The 21,760-nt window shown below is 34.9% G+C and overlaps 1 protein-coding gene across 2 annotated transcripts in view; it reads left to right on the forward strand.

Annotated features, from left to right (window-relative positions):
* The window catches only part of SOAT1 (sterol O-acyltransferase 1), a 61,565-nt gene that overhangs the window by 9,710 nt on the left and 30,095 nt on the right, over positions 1–21,760 (forward strand). For both annotated transcript variants that reach the window (XM_036916790.2, XM_036916791.2), the window contains exon 3: positions 18,083–18,141. In XM_036916790.2, coding sequence (XP_036772685.1) covers positions 18,083–18,141 — 59 coding nt within the window. The remainder of the gene's footprint in view (positions 1–18,082; positions 18,142–21,760) is intronic.

Below are 21,760 nucleotides of genomic sequence, written 5' to 3' on the forward strand. Positions count from 1 at the left end.
TATGTTTGATCAATTATATAGTCATCCAGCCTTTGGATTATTGAATTATTAGTGACCATTATGGTGACTTTACAGTATTTAGTTCATATTTTCACAAAAGTATCTTTATCTGTGCATATTAGGTGAAATTATGATTAATTCTCTTATGTTTTGTGGTATTTATTTGAAATAACACCAGTGCTGAAGGAAACAACTTCTTGTGTGAATTGGAAAACGTTACCATTATCTGATTTTAAAAGTAATACATGCTCATCAAAAAACGTTTTTACTGTGCTACAATGTACATGCAGTAAAGTGTTCAATTCAAAATACGCAGCAAAGGATAAAAAAGGAAAGATTCAATTCTGTTGAGAAATGAATGTGTTCTTCCAGATACATTTCATTCTCATAAATTATTAGCATTTCATATAAATAGAATATTTTACACAGTTTAGTAAATGGGGTCTCTAACACATAGCAAATGATTAGCTATGAAGTATTTTATATATGTCATATACAATTTACCTGTTTCTCTGTTGAATATTTAGGTTGTTTCTGTTTTCCTTTCTGCTGTACACAAACAGTAATAAACATCTTTACATACTTGTCAGATGCCTAAAGAGGAATTGCAGGGTCAATGGGTGTTACTTAAAAATATTTATTTTGATAAATAGTACTTGGTTGCAACATGTACTTATACTCTGTAAACTTACCCTTCTGTGTTTTTATGCCTGTTTAAATATAGAAAATCTTATTTCTTCCTACTGCCTCTTTTCATGACAGTGTACCTGGCTGTCCTTTCTGCTTTTACTTTGTGATCTGTATCTCTTGTAATATGCTGTGGAATGGTTCATTTCTAGGAAAAGTAAATAGAAATGAGGGGCCTGCATAACTTAACAGGAAAAGCTAAAATTTAGAGTCTTCTCTACAGCCAGTATTAGTTTTGCCATTTACCAGTTCTGTCTTTATAGTAAATGTGGAAATACAATTTGAATAGAGATTGATGTAGGTTCTTTTCTTTGTTTTTTTCTCCTTGTGTTCCCTCTTATTTTTCTTCCCTGTGGCCTTCTCTTCCTCTTTTTTTTTATTCCTCCTGTTTCTTTAAATTGATAATAATTCACATACCTTAAAGTCCACTATAAAGTGTGCAATTAGGTGTTTGCCAGTATTTATAAGGTGGTACAACCATCATCGTTTAGTTCCAGAACATTTTTGTCACCCCAAAAAGGGACCCCATGCCCATTAACAGTTACTCTCCATATTCCTCTTCTCCCACAAAAACAAAGAAATATACTATCTATTTCCCATCACTTTGGATTTGCCTGTCCTGGACATTTCAGAAATGTCAAGGGAATCATAAAATATATGGTCTTTTGTGTCTGGCTTCTTTCTCTTGGCATGAGTATATGATGCAGCATGTATCAGTACTTCATTCTTTTTTGATGGCTGAACGATACTCCATTGTATGGACATTTTGTTCATCTGTTCATTAGTTTGTGATCATTTTGGTGGTTGGGGTTGTTAATAGTTTTTGGCTATTAGAAATACTACTGCTCTGAACCCTCATGCATAAACTTCGTGTGAACCTGTGTTTACTTCTCTTGGGTGTATATCTAGAAGTGGAGTCCTTGAGTTATAAGTTAAATCTATGGTTAACTTTTTGAGGACTTGCCAAACTTTTCCAATATAGCTATACCATTTTACAATTTCACCAGCAGGATATGAGGGTTTCAGTTTCTCCATATCCTCACAGATACTTAGAATCTTTTCCTTTGATGATACCTCCTGTTGGGTATCTCACTGTGGTTTTAAATTGCATTTATGTGATAGTTACTGATGTGGAACATCTTTTCATGTGCTCATTGGCCATTTGTGTGTGTGTGTACATCACACACGCACACACAATTATCTGATTATATCCCTTGGCCATTTTAAGATTGGGTCATTTGGCTTTTTGTTGTGGAATTTTAAGAGTATTTAATTCTGGATACTAAGACCCTTATTAGATACGTGATTTGCAAATATTTTCTCCCATTTGTGGGATTATCTTTTCACTTCCTTGATGGTGTCTTTTATAGTGCAAAGTTTAAAATGATGAATCCAAGTAATTTTTTTACTTGGTTGCTTGTATTTTAGGTATCATATTGAAGAAATCATTGCCTAATTCAAGGTCGGAAATATTTCTAAAAATACTTTTCAACTGTGGCAAAATACACATGACATAAAAGTTACCATCTTAAAATCACTTTTAAGTGCACAGGTCAGGTCATTCGTCTTTAGCATATTCACACTGGTGTCATCTATTGCAACCATCCATCTCCAGAACTCTTTATATCCCAACCTTTGGCAACCATGAGTCTACTTTCTGTCCTTATGATTTTGACCACTCTTAAGTGTCTCATGTATGTGGAGTCATACAGTATTTGGGTTTTTGTGATAGGTTTAGTTTACTTAGCATAATGTCCTCAAGATCACCCATGTTATATACGTCAGAATTTTCTGACCCTTTTCTTACACTACACAGAAATCAGCTCAAAATGGGTTACAGATTTAAATGTAAGACCGGAACCTGTAAAACTAGAAGAAAATGGAAGAAGCTTCATGACATTGGCTTGGCAATGATTTCTTGGATATGACACTAAAAGCACAGATAATAAAACAATTTTACACAGTGGGACTATAGTAAGCTGAAAAGTTGCACAGCAAATTAAGCAATCAACCGAGTGAAAAGGCAGCCTACAGAATGGGAGAAAATATTTGTAAACCATATATCTGATGAGGAATTAATATCCAAAATATGTAAGGAACTCCAGCAACTAAAGAGCAGAAAAACAAATAACCTGATTAAAAATGGGCAAAGGAGTTGGAATAGACATTTCTCTAAGGAAGATGTACAAGCTGTCAACAAGTAGATGAAAAGGTGCTCAGCATCCCTGATCAGGGCAATGCAAATCAAAACCACAATGAGATACTACTTTACACCTGTTGGGATGGCTATTAAAAAAAAAGAACACAAACAATAACCAGTGTTGGGCAGGATGTGGTTAGATCCTTGTACTTTGTTGGTGGGTATGTACACCGACGCATCTGTTACGAAAAATAGTGTGGCGGTCCCTCTAAAAATTCAAAATAGAATTGCCATATAATCCAGCTATCCTACTTCTGGGTATATACCCAGAAGAATGGGAATTGGGATTCTCAAAGAGACATCTGTACTTCCTGTTCATTGCAGCATTATTTCTAATAGCCAAGAAATGGAAACCACCTAAATTTTTGTTGACAGATGAATGGATAAAGAAAACCTTTCATATAAATACAGTCAAGTATTACTCAGCCTTAAAAAAGATGACTGCCTTATGTGACAACGTGGATGAACCTAGAGGACAGTATGCTAAGTGAAATAAACCAGGTACAGAAGGACAAATACTGCATGATTCCACTTACATAAAATATCTAAAGTAATCAAACTCATAGAAACATAGTAGAATGATGGTTACTGGAGGTTAGGGGAAATGGGGGTTTCTTGTTCCAGGGGCATAAAGTTTTAGTCATATAAGATGAGTAAGTCATAGAACTGTGTTGTACTACACTGTGCCTATAGTTAACATTACTATACTGTGCACTTGAACACTTGTTATGAGGGTAGATCTCATGTTAAGTGTTCTTGTCACAATAAAATAAGAATTTCTTTGTGAAAGCTGAATAATCTATTGTGTGTATACACCACATCTTCTTTATTCATCAATTGATAGACACTTGGATTGTTAACATTTTTTTGGCTGTTGTGAACATTAACCTCTTTGAGACCCTGCTTTCGATTCTTAGGGGTATATATCCAGAAGTAGAACTGCTGGATCACATGGTAGTTCTATTTTTAATTTTTTGAGGAACAGCTCTAGTGCTTTCCACAGTGACTGTGCCATTTTATATTTGCCCTAACAGTGGAAAGGTTTCTGTGTTGTCACATTCTTGCAAACGCTTACTTTCTGTGTGTGTTTGGTAGTGGCCATCCTCATGGGATTTCTTTGTGATTTCTATTTTGCATTTCCCTAATGATTAGGGACCTTATGCATCTCTTCATGTGCGTATTGGTCATTTGTATATCTTCTGTGGGGATATGTCTGTTAAGTCTTTGGCCATATAAAAATTACTGTATTTAAAATTTTTGATTGTGGTAAGAACACACCTTACAATTTTATCATCTTAACCATATTTAAGTATATAGTTCAGTAGTTAAGTATTATTGTTCAGTAGATCTCCACAACATTATCATCCTGCAAAACTGAAACAATATTCATTAAACAACCCCTCATTTCCCCCACCCCTAGTAACCACCATTCTATTTTGTTTCTATGAATTTGACTTCTTTAAATATATAAGAGGTGTTTGAATTTTTGTGACTGGCTTACTTCACTTAGCATAATGTCTTCAAGGTTCATCTCTGTTGTAGTATGTGACAACAGCATCTTCTTGTTTCAGGCTGAATAATATTCCATTTTAAGTATATGCTACATTTTTCTTTATATGCATTTATCTATTATTGGGCATTTGAGTTACTTCCAACTCTTGTGAATAATGCTGTGTTACAACTGTAGGTGTAAGTGTACAGATATCTCAAGATTCTGCTATTAATTAGGTTAGATATAAACCTAGAAGTGGATTGCTGGATTGTGTTTTAGTTCTCTTTTTAAAGTTTTGAGGAACTGGGATCCTGTTTTGCATAGCAGCCTCACTGTTCTACAATCCTCCCAAGGATGCACAAGCGTTCCAATTTCTCCACATCTTCACCAACACTCGTTATTTTTTTTGAAGAGTAGCCATCCTAATCAGTGTGAGATGATACATTATTGTGGTTTTGAGTTTCATTTCTCTAATGATAGTGATTCTGAGCACCTTTTCATATACCTGTTGCCCATTTGTATATCATCTTTGGAGAAATGTCTACTCATGTCATTTGACTGTTACATGATTGGTTTTTTTTTTTTATAATTTGAGGTATAATTGACTTACTGTGTTTCAGGTGTGCCACATAATGATTTCATGTTTGTATATATGCAAAATGATCACCATAATAAGTATAGTTAACATCCATCATGATACACAGCTAGAAAATGTGTTTTTTCTTGTAATGAGAACTTTTAAGGTTCACTCTCTTGGCAGCTTTCAAGTATGTAATAAGTACAGGCATACCTTGTTTTATTGAGGGAATGTGGTCCTGCTGTAACACCCTGATTTCATTTCTGCATTTGGAGCTATGAATGAATAAATTTGTTGTTTTAAGCTACCAAGTTGATGGTAATTTGTTACAGTAAACAAAAACTAATATACCATCTTAACAATATTAGCCACCCAATCCATTTATTTAGGTCTTTAATTTCTTTCAGCAGTGTTTTATCATTTTCGGAATGTAAACTTTGTACTTTTTTGTTTAAATTTATTAACTATTCCTTTTGATCTTGCAAATGGAATTGTTAATTTCATTTTCTGATTGTTGCTAATGTATAGAAGTGCAGCTGGTTTTTAATATATTGATATTGTATCCTGCAACCATCCTGAACTCATTTACTAGCTCTTAATAGTTTGGTGTGTGTGTGCATCGGGGGACTTGTAGTATTTTTAAATACAAGATAATGTTATCTACAAGTAAGAGTTAGTTTTCCTTATGCATTTCCAATCTGCATGCTTTTTAATTTCTTGTCTAACAGCACTTGCTTCAATTCCAGTACAACGTTGAATTGGCAATGAGTGAATATCCTTGTCTTGTTTTTGATCTTAAGCAAAAACCTTTCAGTCATTCCTTAATTATGTTAGCTGTGGAATTTTGTACATGCCCTTTATCAGGTTAAGTTCCCTTTCTCCTAATTTACAGGTAGCGCTTATTCCTGACAAGCTTTTATTTTACTGCTTTGTTCTAAGGGTTTTATAAATATTAGCTCAGTAATTAATTCTATTCAGTTTCAGTGTTTCCGAAATTCATACATAAATAATCTGAACATGGGAGAACAACATGCCTTTTGTAGCAGATTGAGAGTCTCATGGCAAAAATACTTGAAGAAAATAAATGTCTTTGTTATTCTGTAATAATTCCCCTTCATCCAGTATAATGCATCTATTCGTAAGACTGGCCAGACCATGTAGAGCTTTGATCAGCTGCGTAAGTTGAAAGCACCTATTTTTTATTAAGATAAAAGCAAAACACGATTATTTTAGAAAACTCAGATAAGCAAAAGTTCAAGTTTTTATGATGTTTTCCTTGGATACATTCCTAGAAATTGTTTTAGGTCAAAAGGAATGAATTTTTATGAGTTTTTTGATAGGTATTGCAAATTGCCCTCTGGAAATACTACACTCCCAGTAGCAAAATGAGAGTGACTGCTATTTCGAACTTAATTTTCAGTCTTGGATGATGTGAACTTTTAAAAAAACTATGTGGTATTTTGGGAGATGAATAATTCTACTTACTTGAAAATGTTTTATACAATGACACATAATTACTAGCAGCAAAACAGTTATTGACTATTAGTACTTTTTACAGCTTTTAGGATCAAAAGAATGAGCTTGATTATCTTAGTTCCTTACTGGAAGATTAATCAAAAGAAATGGAAGATACTAGCTAAGATCTTTGAAAACTTCTTGACACTTAAAATAAAAGAGTCATGCTAAAAAGTAATCCAAACTCATCAGAGAAATGTAAATTAAAACCACAATGAAATATCACCTCACACCAGTTAGGATGACCAACATCCAAAAGACAAAGAACAATAAATGTTGGCGGGGATGTGGAGAAAGGGGAACCTTCCTATACTGCTGGTGGGAATGTAAATTAGTTCAGACATTGTGGAAAGCAGTATGGAGGTTCCTCAAAAAACTCAAAATAGAAATACCATTTGACCCAGGAATTCCACTCCTAAGAATTTACCCTAAGAATGCAGGAGCCCAGTTTGAAAACGTCATGCACTCCTATGTTTATCACAGCACTATTTACAATAGCCAAGAAATGGAAGCAACCTAAGTGTCCATCAGTAGATGAATGGATAAAGAAGATGTGGTACATATACACAATGGAATATTATTCAGCCATAAGAAGAAAACAAATCCTACCATTTGCAACAACATGGATGGAGCTAGAGGGTATTATGCTGAGTGAAATAAGCCAGGCGGAGAAAGACAAGTATCAGATGATTTCACTCATCTGTGGAGTATAAGAACAAAGAAAAAACTGAAGGAACAAAACAGCAGCAACCTCACAGAACTCAAGAATGGACTAACAGTTACCAAAGGGAAAGGGACTGGGGAGGATGGGTGGGAAGGGAGGGATAAGGGGGAAAAAGGGGCATTATGATTAGCAGACATAATGTAGGGGGGGCATGGGGAGGGCTGTACAACACAGCGAAGACAAGTAGTGATTCTATGGACATCTTACTACGCTGATGGACAGTGACTGTAAAGGGGTATGTGGTGGGGACTTGGTGATGGGGGAAGTCTAGTAACCATAATGTTGCTCATGTAACTGTAGATTAATGATACCAAAAAAAACCCAAACAAGTGAGTAATCCTAAAAAGATTTCAAATTCCAAGAGGGCAAACTAAATGTTGTTAATGTTTTTTTTTCTGGGCTTTAATGCATTTGAGGCAAATTTGTGTTTGAGGATAGTTGCTGAAACTCATTCGAGTAAGTTTAGTCCAGGCATAATGGATGCCTTTTCTTTTAAAAAATGGGACATAGGAAGCATAAGTTGACTATTTTTGAAAGAAAAGGAGGCCTGTAATTGTCTTTGGCTTTTAATGAGATATTCTTTCTAGTCTTACCTCTATATGTTGTCAAGCCCTGGAACAGGAGTAGAACCACAAAATAATAATATGCTAATGGGGAAAATATTATACAGTCAATTTCGACAGCTTTTAAAGTGTAGTTGCTAGAAATAGGGTCAAAAAGTTTGAGGGAAGAGTTTATATTTTTTAATCTTTCTTTCCTATCAAGAACATTCTGGAATCTAGTTTTTATAACTTTCTCAAAAGTTAAATCTTGAAATTTTAGACCCTTAGAATAAGAATGAGAATTGGTTCTTAGCAGTCATTTAATTATGCCTTAACATGTGACACCTACTTCTGAGATTAAATTCTAGTCTTCTGCCTGCCTTTTAGCCAACTGATTAGTGTCAGTTAAGTAAGCACCTTTGATCTATGTTGAAGGGACTGTGCCAAGTTTGCTAGTGGGGGGTTCAGGCAAATAAGATATTAAAACAGAAAACTATGTTATAAAGAAGACTTAAGTAAATTAATAGCAACCAAATAGTATAGGAGACCGAGAACAGTGGGATTGGAGGGGAGGGCTTGCTTTTAGAGTGGAGGGAAATGTCTCACAGAAGTAGAATTTGAGTCTGGCCTTTGACAAAGAGGGCTTTCAAGCCAGAGGAGGGTGAGTTTGCAAGGGTGTTGAGGTTAAAGCAGTATAGTGTTGTGTGTATGATGTTTTATTTGCTTTGGAGAGGATTAGGTGGCGGGGGTGGGGGAGGTGAGGGGGGTTGTTGGGGAGTTAGTACAGATAATCTGTTGACTGACTGCCTACCTGTGTGGGTGATAAATAGCCTGTCAGTGCTTGATTTCCTCTAACGGAAAACTATGGAGAGTAAATGTGCAAGAACTCGTTATGAGTGTGTAGCACCAGGTGCACTGAGGTATTTATTATTTTATCTTCTCATTGATGGTGCCGACAACTCTTCTGTCCCAGATCCTAAGGTAGTTTTATATAGTACATTAAGTGAGAATTATAATCTACATGCAATATTGTAATTTTTTTTAACAGAAATTACCTCTTTTGATTTTAAAATAAGATCATATGATGATGTAAAAATTAAATGGTGTATGACTGATTGATACAGGTGTTGAGATAAAAATTAACCAAAGTTAATTCTGGTTGAGTAATATATAGTTCCTGGATTATTTTTATAGAATAGGAACGTGTTTATAGCTTTAAAAAAATAAGAGGCCAATTGTGATTGGTATGTTCATTTATTGCTTTTGTAGATTACCCATAAATATACCTTTAAAATCTGAGTCTTTTGTTCTCAAGCCAAATAATTTGAGGCTATTTCCTCTTCATTAGTCGTTGTTCAAGAAACACAAGGTAGTTATGTCTTATTAAATAACAAATTGCTGATACATGCATTTACATTTAAAAATTTAAAGTAATACATACTCATTGAAAACACTGTAGAAAGTTATAAAGTAATTTTCTCTTAAATCACTTTTTTTAACATGTGAGATCATCTTTGGAATCTGTTCTACAATTTGCTTTTTCTAAACTTAGCTTATTTCAGACTTCCATTTACTCAGTATGTGGAAATGCAGTTCTTTTTAAAGTATTTCTGTTGCACATGTTCAGTGATTTATTTACCTTGTTCTTATTGATGGGCATTTAGGTTGTTGTGAGCCTTTCCATATTATAAACAATGCTGCAGAGCATGGCCTTGAAACAGTATCATTGCTTACTTGTGCTAGGGTACTTGTAGGGTAAATTCTTAAAAGTGAAATCTTTGCATCAAAGTTTTTCTGCATTTCAAATTTAGATATTACTGAATTTCCTTTAAAAAATGTTACAGCAGTTTCCCCTCCCATCTGTATTGTTTCCCATTACTGTTGTTGATGTCATACCAGTCTTTCTTTTTAAACTTTGCTGATTTGATAAGTGAAAAGCTGTATAGCATAAAGCATAATATGTTGTGATAAATTATAAGTGAGAACTTTTCTCATACATTCATTGACTCTGTTTGTTCTTTGAAATCCCTGTTCATGCCCTTTGGCCATTTTTGTTCCCTGTGAGGTAGTGGTTATTTTTCTTTTCTTTTTCTAAAGAGCTCTTCCTATATTAAGGAAATGAATCCTTTGACTATCATGTACTGTGAATATTTTTTAATTAGCTATTTGTCTTTTGACTTTGCATATGGTGTACCTTGTCATGTTTAGATTTTGTGTAGTCACTTTTAGATTTCTTGTCATGTTTAGAAATTTTCTAAGATTATCAAAAAGGAAAACAGATGTATTTTTTACTTACATTTATGGTTTTTTAAATATTTAAACAGCTGATCCATCTGAAATTTATTTTGAATAAGTGAGTTAGGAGTCTGATTTTACAGTTCTCAAAAATGGCTAGCCAGTTTTTCTAATACTATCAGAGCTGCTTCTCTGTGTGAATATTTATATACTGACCCTCATTTCTGGCTCATATTCCATTTCTCCACTGCAGACATGTGATTAGCTGAGGTTTTGAGGTCAGCATAGCAATAGAAAGGTGGAAGTAAGTGGGTTATACTATCTTATCTCCTCTTCTGCTTTTAAGATTGATAAATGGTCGACTATTTGAAGGATAACTCTTAAACCCAACTGTCCTGTGGACATAAAGGGGACTCTCACATGACTCTTGAGATTACTTTTATCTCTGGAGAGCAAAGCAAGGCTGGAATGAAGGTCTTTTAAGGCATGGTCAGTGAGAGTTTTTTTAGAAAATAATCAGGATTTTAAAGTGAGTTTGAACTTCTCTAGGCTAGGGCCTGTGCACTAGCTAATTCCATGCTTGTCACAAGGAGACAAAAAAAAATGTTTCGCTGAAAGAATTGAAACTTGAAAACATGGGTATTAGTCATTGCTTAAAACTTACTCATCTTAAGGAATTTAGTTGGTATAACTACGCCTTGATTTTTAAAAAATGAGAAAAAGATTTTTATGCTGCAGGTTGCATGAGTAGGGGTCAGAAGACAGGTTTTAGTTCAGGCTCAGTTACTGGCCATGGGGCAGATGTTTAATTTCTTTGAATCTTAGTTTCTTTGTTTTTTAAATAGAAATGATACCATTTTGCTATCTCACTAGGTTGGTATAATGAATAAATGAGGTGATGTATGGTAAATACTTTGTAAATGTTGAAATTTGCAGCAAGTTTAATGAGAGGTGAGGATTTGGAAATTTGTAGGCCACAGTGACCCCAGAAAGAAAAGAGTTGCAGAAACAGGTTGGGAGTGAATTGTTAGTGAGAATGTGAAGATAGGAAGTTTAAACCACTTTTCAAGGACATTCTATATTAAAAGGAAAAAAAATATCATGGCTGGGTCATGAAGGGGTAAAAGGTTCATTGGAAAGGGCTGGTGTTTGTTTTAAAGCATTGTTTCCAGAATTCAGTTATTTGTAATTTTGCCATTGCCTCTGTTCCATCTTTATTATTAGGTAATTTAAAGAAAATCTCACTTTAAAAAGTACTCATCCTAAGTAATAAATTCTGTGAAGTCATAGGTTTGATGTTCAGTTATGTATTTGTTTCCAAAACACCAAATAAATGTGTGCACTCGACAAATATTAAAACCACAGATTTAACTTTGAATACCACTGATGACATATTACAATTTTAGAAACAATTTTTAAAAGAATTGGTTGGCTCTGAATGTAAATATGGACAATAGAGATAACTCAGTGTGTGGAATGATGTGAACAGTTTCTCAAAGGATATGGGAAGAAGGTGGTTCAAGGCAGTAGTTTGAAGGGTTAGTCCTGAAAAAGAGATGGGCCATCGCTGTCTCTGACATAGGAACCATGGAGAAGAGGAGTAAAGATAAGGAGTTGTACCCAAAATGATCAACTGAAGGTTGCTTGGTGGCCCTGGGGCTGGGGTTGGGGGTAGAAGGGCACTGACAAGAGGTCCAAGGACAGAGAGTGCGTGTTTATCACTTAGGTTCCCTCTGTGCCGGGTAGCCATCCCTCCTGTCTAATTGTTCTCTCCAGGGTTCTCTTTGGGGTTCCTTAACCATGGCCCTCCTTTGCCCTTTCAGGCCTAAGGATGATAGATAATAACAGTTTTCCTGATGTTTCTTACTAGCTGTAAAATCCCCCACCATCCTTTGTTGCTTTTTTAAAGTTTATAAAACTGCTTTCTTTAAACTTTTCTCAGTAAAGTAGCTTGAGTGGGTCATCTTTATGCTGCCTGAAACTCATGCCCATTCTTAAATCAGTGTCTGGCTGGAATGAAACACATGCCCGTTTGGGGGGAGCCACCAACAATATTCATTGTAATTATGTTAGTTTATAAAAAATAATGTGTGCATGTCAGGTTTTTCAGCCAGATTGGCAGTAAATTTAAAAAAGGAGTTGGAAACATGGCCATGTTCATTCGCATATGTTTATAGTGCTTTTGGACAGTATAGCCTGCAAAGCCTGCAATACTTTCTGTCTGGCCCATCACAGAAGAAAATGTGCTGACCCCTGCTTTTAGAACTACGCTGTTCAGTATGGTCAACACTAGAACTTCTCCATTCAGTATGGTCTGAGCACTTGAAATATAGTGAGTCTTGAGTTAAGACTATAATTATAAAAGACATAACACATTTCAAAGACTCACTTGTACCTGTTTTTTCTTTTTTAGGAGTTTTGGTTTCTTTTTTTCAACTACATCCATTTATTACTTGATAAACATTTTTCTTTCTTACAAAATTTTTTTATTTTTATTTTTACTTTTATTTTGGTATCATTAATCTACAATTACATGAGCAACATAATGGTTACTAGACTCCCCCCATTATCAAGTCCCCCCCACATACCCCATTACAGTCACTGTCCATCAGCATAGTAAGATGCTGTAGAATCACTACTTGTTTTCTCTGTGTTGTACATCCCTCCCTGTGCCCCCCCCAACTACATTATGTCTATTAATCGTAATGCCCTTTTTCCCCCCTTTTCCCTCCCTTCCCACCCATCCTCCCCAGTCCCTTTCCCTTTGGTAACTGTTAGTCCATCCTTTGGTTCTGTGAGGCTGCTGCTGTTTTGTTCCTTCAGTTTTTTCTTTGTTTATTATACTCCACAGATGAGTGAAATCATTTGATACTTGTCTTTTTCCACCTGGCTTATTTCACCCAACATAATACCCTCTAGCTCCAACCATGTTACAAATCTGTTTCTTTTTAATGTGACCCTTAGAAAATTTGCATTTACATATATGGTTCACACTGTGAACCATACAGAGCTAGGAAGTAACTGGTAACCTGGAAAGTAGGTAGATAAAAGCTGCCAACAGGTAAAAGCCCATTAAATCCAGTGTTGTAAAGCAGAGTGTGCTTGACCCAGGTTCCAGTCCTAGACCCAAGTCTATATAAGTCTTTATGCTATTTCCTCTGCCTGAAATAATCATTCTAGCCTGTGTTTACCATGATTTTTCTTTTATCATTTGAGACTCAGCTCAAATACTGACTTACTCTGCAAAAGTTCCCTCCACCCCTATGCTCCAGCAATCCTTCTGTGTATTGTAATTACCTGTGTTTGCATATTTCTCCTGAGATCCTAAGGGAAGTGTTTGGAATATATGCCAAGTATCCTGTACAAATTAAGTCCTCAGTGGGTATATATAATTGGATGAATAAATTAGTTACCAATTTAATGAGCTTGGCTATTTGTCTTTCCCTTCTGGGCAACTTGGCAATAGTTGTAAGTGTAAGGTGGTTGCAGGAAGCACATCTGGTGAATACCTATGAAGCCTCAGCCCAAGTAGAAAAACACAGCTCCCTGGAACTGTTCAGTGTGGGCTGGATTAGTCTCATTTCAGTTTCACTAAAGGTATCACTACAAGAGCACAGTATAATAAGTTATCCCATTAATGCATAAAGTTTGTGTATTAAATACAGTATTTGTTTTTAAGGTGGTAAAGCATGAAATAATTTTAGATCTTCATCAAAACTGTTTACAATAAGATTTTTGATACTTGAAGGAGTAAATTTTAAATACTCCAATTAAAATGTAGTAGACTTTACCAGGTTTAGGTAGTGTTCATAAGGATAAATGTTGCAAGCCTGATTCCTTGGAGGGTTAGAAAAAAAATATAGAGTAGCTTTCCTTAAGGATTTATCCTTTCATCTACTTATTAGATATTATCACCTAATGATCAGTTATTAGTAGTATTAGTAGATGTACGCAGATATTTCAGAAATTGTATGACCCTTATTCTTGGCTTATCACTATTTTAGGATCATTGTTTTAGAAATTTAGTAGCTTTGATGTGACTTAAATGGTTGTGTGTCTGTCCATAATTCTTTAGATCATTGGATGTTACTTAAGGGCATTATTCTTTGGGCTTTTATGACATTTAATTTTTAAATTTTTGGGTAGCAAATTAAAATTAGGTGAAGGAAAATGAATTGAATTGGTTTTTTAATATGTTTTTGTTCTACTGTAGAACTGTAATATTTTGAGTGGAACTTTCAGAGACTAGAGTCTTAAGCATGAGCAAAAACTCTCCCTATTTCCCAGTTCTTGACTTTTCAAAGCTGGTTTGTAATGGTGGTTGTGTTATTTATGGATAGACAGATTTCTTCTGGAAGTGAAGCACAAGTAACAAGAATCTTTTACAGTGAGTGTTTCCCCATCCCCCATCGTAATTGAATTAGTTGAAGAGAAGTGTCTGTGTTCATTAATGAAATAGCTTATTTATATAACCATGGTATGATCATAGATAGTAAACAAGTAAATAAAAAATGTATTCTTGCAATTCATAGAAAAATGAGTATTTGTCTTACCTTCATATTTCTTACCTTATCGGTTACCCATTCTTGAATATCTTCAAAACTTATCCTCGCCTATCCATTTTCACTGCCATTGTTTTGGTTTATGACTCATTCATTTGGATGTACTGCATTTCTCACCTATGTGGTCCTTCTCATCCTCTCCTTCCAGAGAGAGGGCTTTCCAGTATCAGATCAGTTACTTTCCTGCATAAAATTCTTAGTTAGCCACTTCCCTTTCATAAACTCCACCACTATCAACGACTAAAGCTATTAGTCCATTACCCGCTGGCTTCTGTTAGTGTTGGTAAGTCAGGCACCCAGCATTATTGAATTCTTTTGTAGGTGGTATTTGCTTTCTGATCCCTTTTAAGAGGTGGCTCCCCTCACCCTGCAAGTAAACCTCTGTGTTACATAGTTTCACAATGGTAGCTAAGTGTACATTTTTATTTACCCTGCTTGGAATTCTTTGACCTTTATTTGAGGATTGGCATCTTTCAACAGTTGTAAAGTTCTCATGCAATATCACCAAATTTTCTTTTTCCTTATAGAGCTCTGCTTACATACATTGTGGACCATTTTATTCTTCATGCTTTTTTTCCAAATGAAGTATTGTGAAAAGATATAAATAGTCTAAATGTCCAATAGAGGATTAAATACGTAACATTTCAGCCATAAAAACAGAATAGGTCAATAAGAATAAAAGAGTATGTAATGACATGGAAAGATGTTCACAATACATTAAGTGAAAAAAGCAGGCTATAAAACAGTATGCGTAATGAGTCCATTTTTAGAATATGTGCAGTTGCCAGAGTAAAAAGACAAATGATATTTATTTACCAAATATTAATGTTAGTTACTTGAATGCCATAGGATAACGGGGGATTTTGTTAAGATTTTTGTGTGGGGGAGGCATTTAGGTTTTTAATTTTCTGTAATGAAGATTACTTTTAGGATAAGGCAAGAGGGTTACTAAAATGTAAATTAGCCAAAAAAGCCCTCACAGTTCATTCTGGCAAAGTAAATATTTCTACAAAATTACTTAAACCTTACAAATTTGAGCACCCTTCACTCTTCCTTCTAGGAATGTACACTAGCAGTTGTTGATACTGAACTAAAAACTACTCCAGTAAATTATTACCACAGAGAACAGATGAGAAGATACAAATTCTCAAAAAAAATATATATTGCTCAAATATTGTTCAGATAATACAGTTACATTATCACATTTTTTTGCAAAGACGAAGACATTAAACTAGAAGTTGTAGTCTTCTGCTTCACACATTTCAGTACTCAACTCTTTTTGTTTTACTTATCTGTGCTGAAGGTCTGTATATATGATGATGTCTGATTGTTTATTGGTTCCCATAGTGTAATAGGTAACTTGACATTTCAGTTGAAAAGATAAAATAAGGGCTTTTACTATCAGATTATAAAATTTCTTTTCTGGAAGAAGGTGGTATTTGCAGATGTGCTTTGAAAAAAATACTAAAATGACAAAGTACTATTTCAAGATCACTAGACCTTTGTTAAACTTAAGTGAATTACAGTAAAACTGTAAATCAAAGACAAATCTAATTAACAGGAAGTTCCATTAACTATAAGGCTATTTTAGCAAGCAAAATGAACAGTGTAAGCAACTGTCAAGGGGCACCAGATTTAATAGAGTGGACATTAACTTTGCATTAACACTTAATTATCAATTACATTAAAAATGTTGCTTTAAGTGTGAATATTTTGCCAAGAAAAAACTAAAAATTTTAAATGCGCCAAAAACAAAAATCTCACTAGGTTATTATGTAGGATTATGTGCGAAAGCAAACTCATATAGGAATCAAGGCAAATGGCATTCAAAATAAACTCTACCTGTACTTTATTAAAAGGGCAGATATTAATCAATCCAGCTGCCTATTTAAATTATAATAGCACCATGACTCAATGTAAAAATAAGAAATTGTCTATAACTTGACAGTATAAAAAAACAAATTTTAATACTTTAAAATCCAAGTTTTTAAAATCATGAAAAAATTCTCATATTAATTAGTAATTAATACCTCAATTTGTCAAGGTAAACATTAGGAATCTAAGTTACTATGACTTAATATACAGAAAGGAATCTTTCAGAATGAGGAAATTAGAACAAAATGAATATTAGAATAGTTTCATCTTGCCATCTCCCCAAAACCAACCAACCCTCTCACCCACCCTGTACCCATTAGACCCCCCGTTCCCCCCAGTCCTTCCTCTCATTTCTCAGCAGCCACCAGCCTTTCTGTCCCTGTAGAGTTGTCTATTCTGGACATCTTGTGTAAATGGAACATACAATATGTAGTCTCGGAATTGACTTTTTTCATTTAGCATGTTTTCAATTTCATCCATTTTATAGGCAGGCATGTATCAGGGTTTCTCTTCTGTTATGGCTGGATAATATTCCATTATATGGATAGACCACATTACATTAATCTATCTGTTGATGGATATTTGAGTTGTTTTCACTTTCTGTGATTATGAATAATGTTGCCATAAGCATTCATGTACAAGTACTTGGGTGGGCATGTTTTCATTTCTCTTGCATTTATACTTAGAAGTGGAATTTCTGGGTCATGTTTCTAGCTCTGTTTAACCTTTTGAGGAACTTCCAGACTGTTTATCAAAGCATTATATTATTTTACATTCCCATCAGCAATGTAGACTTTAAAAACTATTTTATTCATACCAGTTCCATACTTAAAACATTGCCCTAATTGTATTACAGAAAACTACCATATCCCATCCCTGAAATAACATTCTTCTCAAAATTTCCTGCATGTACAGCTCTTTTTTTTTTTTCCAGCTTTATTGAGATATAATTAACACATGACATTGTGTAAGTTTAGGGTGTACAGTGGCCAACACTTGTTAAGTGTTTTTGATTATGGTGGCTGTGAAGTGATACTTCATTGTGGATTTGATTTGCATTCCTCTGAGCATCATCACATTTGGCCATTTGTTTTGGGCGTTTGTATATCTTTTTTGGGGAAATGTCTGTTCAGATACTTTGCCTATATGTAAATTGGATTTTTTTCTTTTATTGAGTTATAAGATATAAGAGGTCTTTATATATTCTGAATACAAGTTTCTGGTCAGATTTGCAAATGTTTTTTCCCATTTTGTGGGTTGTCTTTTTACTTTCTTGATTGTGTCCTTTGCAGCAAAAGTCTAAAAAAAATTTTGATGAAGTATTCAATTTTTCTCTTGTTGCTTGGGATTTTAGTAGTCACAGTTGCAGGATTCATTCAGAGAACCTAATTTCCCATATTGTCAGAACTGGGTCTTACAGCATCATGTGATTCATAGTTGTAATTATTGTATGCACATATAGTAATTTTGTGTGTTTTTTCTATTTGGCATTTTTTGTGTGTAACATTTCATCTGTTTATATTGCTCATGCTTCATTTTTAAGAGCTGTGTTATGTTGTGTGGTTGCACTGTAGCTTACACTGTAGCTTGTTTGTTTTTCAACTTCATGATTTAAATAGTGCTGATAGGCAGCTATATCCATCAACTTAGAAGTTATATTTTTCTTCCCGTAGGTAGGATTAACATGAAACAATTGATAGCAAAGAAGATGCAGTTGACTGCAGAGGCAGAGGTAAGTAACACTCTCTTTTAGAAGCAAAAATTGTTTTGGTTAGTAAAACTTTTTATGCTCAATTGTTTAAAGAATTATTTACCTTTCTTACAAGTAGACCCTACTCTGTGGGGGAACAGGAAAATAAGGTCTGCCACCTTGTCATCCTATATAAGAACCATATTGCCTTTACTCTTACATCCCATCCATCACTCATTTTCTGGCTTTTACCAGTAAAACTCTGTTTTAGTGAACTGTGATACAGTTGAATGAATGAATCCATGAATAAGTGCTTTATGAAAGTACCTATCTTGGTTTATAGTAAATAACAGGTCTCCAGTAAATGTTGATTCTGAATCTCGAAGTAGGTCCTTGTTAGGGATGTAGAAGAATTATCAAGTCAAAAGCAACAATATGGGGTCATTTTAAGCAGAGCAAACAGTTCTACAAGTCAGAATTCAGCATTGACCTCAGGAAACTCTGGAGAACAAAGAAGAATTTTTTTGTATTATAGTTTAATACTGTGTGTGCCTGAATGTTAGTGGACTTCAAATGTAAGGCAGCCTACCTTTTTCCCAATGAGAAGATCACTTTCAAAATTTATGGGCCAACTTGAATATGTAAATATCCAATGATATAGATGAAATAGCCTTGTTTCTATTTATTTAGTTACATGTACATGCATGCATATATTATGAATTTCTATACAGTATGATTTAAATTTAGATATTTTATAATCAAATTTTATAAAATGGTAATTGCAAGATTATTTACATTCACTTTTATATTAGTGTCTTTGTAATTATTAGAGCTAGTTTTTCAGTTATTTTCTAATCCCAGGACATAACATTTTCATTTTCATTTTCATCTTGTGTTGGATATATGGCAACTTTTGAGTCCAGGGATGATGCTGTCACTAAAAATTTAGTGCAAATACATATTTGCTTAACATTAAGAGATCTCCTCTTCTTCCCTTCCCATTCAGGTAGGTATATTTGTGATTTCTGCAATGTAACCACTTAATTGTATTGTTCTATAAAGTTGTTTTCAAAAGGTATGTTTACTATACTGGAGACCAAATCTAGACTTCTAGTTAGTAGTTTGTTAAATTTTATTTAATTTTACTGATTCCATTAGGTTACCTGTGTAAGCCTTTACAATTATAATTATCAGAGTCATTTAATAATTTGTAATTAATAATTCCAATTAATAATTTCTTCCATTCTAAGAGACTAAAGACTTGATTATTAGGTAAATTCTAGTTATCTCAGAGTCTTTCAGGGTTCCGGACCCAGTTCCAACATTGGGCAGCTTCCCGTTCATATACCACCAGGCAATTCTTGTGCAACAGCAAGGTGTCTGAGAATTTAACTCAATTCCGACACCATCTACCCGGAGATACCATCAGATCCCATAGGCTAAGGGCCCAGTCCTACAGGACTGCCTGCCATCATCCCCTGCTTCAGGCAACAGTCACAAGCACCAAGCTGTGTCCTGCGCTTCTGTTGACCCACCTACAGACTGGAGGTTCCCAGGAACTCCTCCTTAGGCTTGATTAGTTTTGTTAGAGCAGCTCACAGAACTCAGGGAAAACTTACTTAGGTTTTCCAGTTTATTAAAGGATTGTGAATCAAGAGCCAGATGGAGAAGTACATAGGGTGAGGCTGAACAAAGGAGCTTCTGTCCTCCAGGAGCTTGGGGACTTGGATGGCATTGGAAACCATCCGTTTCCCCAAGTATGGAATAAAAGAGGCCAAAAAGCCGTCCTCTTCAGTTTTTATGGAAATTTCATTACACAGTCGTGACTGACAAAGTCATTGGCCATTGGCTGATTCAATCTCCAGCCCCTCTCCCCCACCGAGAGGTCGGGGTGGGTAGGACGGAAAGTTCCCACTCTGTAATCCCATGGTTGATCCTCCTGGCAACCAGGCCCTACTCTGGTGTGTGTGTGTGTGCAAAAGTCAACTTCATTAACAACAAACGATGCTTTTGTCTTTCTCACTTAGGAAATTTTGAGCATTTTGGAACGTATGAGCCAGGAGCTGTGGAGAAGACCAAATAATATTTCTTATAAATCACAGTATCACAGAGCAATAATTTATACTTTTGGCTAACAGAAGAAAAACATTTAATATGTAGGCACATGTGCTATTTTTAAGAGCCCATTCTTACAAATTTAGTTATTACAGAAATAAGGAAATTTAGTTTTTATGGGTCACCAGAGTATTTCTGACTTACTCCTCTAGTCAGGCTTGAAACCCGTTTATCTTCCATTTGTTTTCAAATTTCTCCTCAGTTCCTCTTTTGGTCCTTCTCTTCCCAGCAAGAACACAGCCCTTACTGTCTTCTGTTTGGGAAGGAAAATTTCTGTTGGGTGAAAGGTCCCTGCTATCATTGCTGTTTATTTAAAAAAATCTAAAGTGAGAGGAGTAATTAAAAAAATCTAGTATCACAAACCCAAAGGGGAGATGGACTGTGGTGTGTGAGTAGAGGTGAATGGAGGGAATGTTTCAAGGACTTAAGTTGAAACTTTGTTTTTATATAGAGTATTCTACTTACCTGCTTTATAATCAGTTGATAATATAAAATTACATTTTCCAGTTAGGTCAGTTAGGATTTGAAGGAGAGAGGAATGAATAAAGTAAGGGAAAAGAAGCTGAGGGAATTGTGGACATAGGTTTAACTAGTATTATTTATTACTCTGTATTGTACAAGGGATAATCATTGTCACAGAGTTGTGTTAAGACTTGTCTGTGGTTAAGGGAGGGCGTGTCTTGAGCAAAGGTTTGGAGGTGGGAAACTTATCCTCTGTCTTGGAAATGTCACTTGATTGGCCTCTGTGCCCCTCTTGGGGTACATGATAGAAAAATCTAGTTGGAAAATTGGGGCTAGATTGTAAAGCATTTTTTGTCTACTCTTATGCCCTTGTTTATGAAGCTCTTTCTACTTGAAATTTCCTACCTTCACCAATCAAAATATTGTATAGCCTTCAAAATCTAGATGAAATGCTGCTACCTTTGATGATGCTTTCCACATACCCAGGTTTGAACTGATGTTTCAAAATAGAGTTTTCTACATACCCCCATTTTCTAAATACCCCAGCTTGGAAAAACATTCTCTGTACTGTATACTTCTGAGCACTTAGTTCACAGCAGTATTGTATACTCTGTATTTATTACACAGTGCTTTGTTGTGGTAAATCACCAAAATTCTTTCAGTGAACTTACAGGTGATTTGACTTAGGAATGTTTTAATTGGCAATTTAATATCTAATGAGATTGTATATTTTGCCATTGTTTATTAGTAGGAATGATTTTGAGAGAGGTATATTAGGAATGCTGTTGTGATACTGAAGTTGAGGATAATTTATAGAATTTGGAGATGATGAGACCAGATAGGAAGCTACTGTAGTATTTTAGTGTTGTAGACTGAGTAAACAAAGGGCAGGGAGAAGGGAGTCTGGAGGTCCTATTAGGATCTATAAGGGTGAGGTACTCCATGTTTTACATGCATAATCTTATTTATTTAAATTATTCCACTTATAAGGGTGTTCTTGAACTGGTTACATTTTGTTGTTGGTTTGCTTTATTGGTTGACATTTACTAAAGGAAAATGGCCATTAAGGTGACAGGTATGTGAG

This window comes from Manis pentadactyla, chromosome 9 (assembly GCF_030020395.1).
Source record: "Manis pentadactyla isolate mManPen7 chromosome 9, mManPen7.hap1, whole genome shotgun sequence".
NCBI lineage: Eukaryota > Metazoa > Chordata > Mammalia > Pholidota > Manidae > Manis > Manis pentadactyla.